General features: G+C 57.9%; 1 protein-coding gene across 1 annotated transcript; it reads left to right on the forward strand.

Moving 5' to 3' along the window:
* Positions 1 to 300: 300 nt before the first annotated feature.
* Positions 301 to 2,398, forward strand: FAM3A (family with sequence similarity 3, member A). Its single transcript, XM_010844452.1, has 3 exons — positions 301 to 624; positions 701 to 827; positions 1,764 to 2,398. Exons 1-3 carry the CDS (start codon positions 521 to 523, stop codon positions 1,857 to 1,859), a joined length of 327 nt encoding a protein of 108 aa, XP_010842754.1. The 5' UTR covers positions 301 to 520; the 3' UTR covers positions 1,860 to 2,398.
* Positions 2,399 to 2,440: the final 42 nt, after the last annotated feature.

The raw sequence follows: 2,440 nt of genomic DNA on the forward strand, positions 1-2,440 counted from the left end.
TGGAATGACAGCTCCTTTGCCCTGAACGCTGTTCCCTCTAGGTTCTCCCGGGCAGCTCAAGTGCTCCCTTGCCTTCAGAAAAGGTGGGGAGAAGGACCGGTGTACAATCAGGGCTTTGGCCCTGGCTTCTTGTTTTCTGGGATTCCCTGGTAGCTCAGATGGTAAAGCATCTGCCTGCAATGTGGGAGACCTGGGTTCAATCCCTAGGTCGGGAAGATCCCCTGGATAAGGGAAATGGCAATCCACTCCAGTACCCTTGCCTGGAGAAATCCCATGGACGGAGGAACCTGGTGGGCGACAGTCCATGGGGTCGCAAAGAGTCGGCCATGACTGAGCGACTTCCCTTTTTCTTTCTTTCCTTACTTGTTTCCTAAACTCTTCTATTTCTTCTTATTTGGTTCCTAAACTCATTTGGCGACTGGCTTGGCATGAATCCCTGGCCCACTCACTCCCTGCTTTAATTTCCTCGTTTGGAGAACGGGTTGGTGAGGGAGGGGTGCTCAGAGGTGGCCAGTGCTCCATGGGACCTGTCCCCCCAGATGTCAACGACCTGCTGAAGTTCATCCGGCCGCTTCACGAAGGCACCCTAGTGTTTGTGGCTTCCTACGACGACCCAGCCACCAAGTAAGTGATGGCCGAGGCCGGCCGAGGCCTCATCCATCTAGGGTCACAGCTCACCTCTTTTCCTTCTGTGCGGCAGGATGAATGAAGAGACTCGGAAGCTTTTCAGTGATCTGGGCAGCAAGAACGTCAAGGACCTGGCCTTCCGGGACAGCTGGGTGTTTGTGGGGGCCAAGGGTGTGCAGAATAAGAGCCCCTTTGAGCAGGTATGGACACAAAGCCTGGAACCCCCACTGCCTGGCCCAGGGCAGTCTGCCCGCCCCTCTGGCCTGCATCCTCCAAGGTCCCCTTCTGTTCATGCCACAGCCTTCCCTGAATTCTGCCCAGCACACCTGCCCCCCACCCCACGGTGGTCCTGGCTCTGCACGAGGAGGGCAGTAACTTTGATCTTCTCTCTCTTATCTGGATTTCCCCCTAAAGAACCTTTGAATGGCAAAGCTTTCACATGAGCAAGAGTCACAGTTAAGACACCTCCCTGCTATACATCTTCAAGATGCTTGCCAGACATCTTGTCAGTCGTTTGGTTAAGATTCCATGCTTCCACTGCCAGGGGCAAGGGGCAAGGGGCATGGGTTTTATCCTTGGTCAGGGAACTGAGACCCCTCATGCCACGTGGTACAGCACCACCCGCACCCCCAAAAGATTCTCAGTGATGTCCCATCCCTGCCAAACCCAGGACCCCAGTTTAACCTGTACACCCTGCTCCCCAGCTGCCCTCATTGGGAGGCCCCCTGCCCCCAAACCCTGCTCCCCGCAACAGGGTAAGGCAAACAGGCCATTCCAGTGGTTTCTGGAAGGCTCCAGCTGCCAAAAAAGCAGCTTGACTCCCAGACAAGAAATGTCCCTTTGGGCCTCACTCTTGGCACAGCTTTCATGGGCTCCCTGTGGGCGAGGTGGGGGCTGGGACACACCCCGTCCTTCCCTTCCCAGCATGGGCCAGGCCCACCAGAGTTCTGAGAACCTGACCCCCTCCAGCTGTAAGGGGACAGCTGCCACCATCTTTAGCTGAAAACACTGAGGCACTGGCAGACGGGGCTGGGTGCCCAGAGAATGCCCACTTGGTTGACCCCAGCCCAAGAGGATGGAGGGTCTGTCTGGCCCCGGTGGCTGAGGATGAGTCCATGCCTTCTTCTATCCCACAGCACATGAAGAATAGCAAGCACACCAATAAGTATGAAGGCTGGCCCGAGGCGCTGGAAATGGAGGGCTGCATTCCCAGGAGGCCCGCAGCCAGCTAGGGGCCAGGCTCGCAGATGAAACTGAGCAAGACTGCGTGTGCCCAGCCCCTGACGAGGCGCCAGCACAGGGCTGAGGCCCCGACCCCACGCCCAGCACGTCAGGGCTTTGAGGTGGTGACCAGCGACCAGACAGTGACCAGTAGTGGGGGCTGCCCAGCGGACCCATTGCACTTTGTGTCTGGGGGGAACCCCAAGGTACCTGTCTCCTTTTCCGAAAGCTGCTCCCCTAGTCAACCCCCAACCAGGCGAGTCCCAAGCACCTGCAGCCCCAGGTTTGGTAGTGGCTGCCTAGAAGGTTTGGGCACCTTCCAGAACCTCTGCATCACAGAGTGCCTCGCAGCTCCATGGGCCAGGCCTGTTTCCAGCATGATTTGTCGTGCTGGGCCACCTGGCCACCTCCAGGGAGGGGCGGCCACCTTGGAGCCGGGCCAGCTGCGTGCTGAAGTTGCGGCCTGATGGAGTGGCAGGTGGTCGCCCTTGTGGTTTGTCAGAGGGCCTGCCTTCTCCATGACCTCTTAATAAACTGGTGGCCCCCAATAGGATGAAGTGTGTTCAGCGGGGTGAGTCAGGGGTGTTGGTGT

Source organism: Bison bison, unplaced genomic scaffold, assembly GCF_000754665.1.
Source record: "Bison bison bison isolate TAMUID 2011002044 unplaced genomic scaffold, Bison_UMD1.0 scf7180017848016, whole genome shotgun sequence".
Classification (NCBI taxonomy): domain Eukaryota; kingdom Metazoa; phylum Chordata; class Mammalia; order Artiodactyla; family Bovidae; genus Bison; species Bison bison.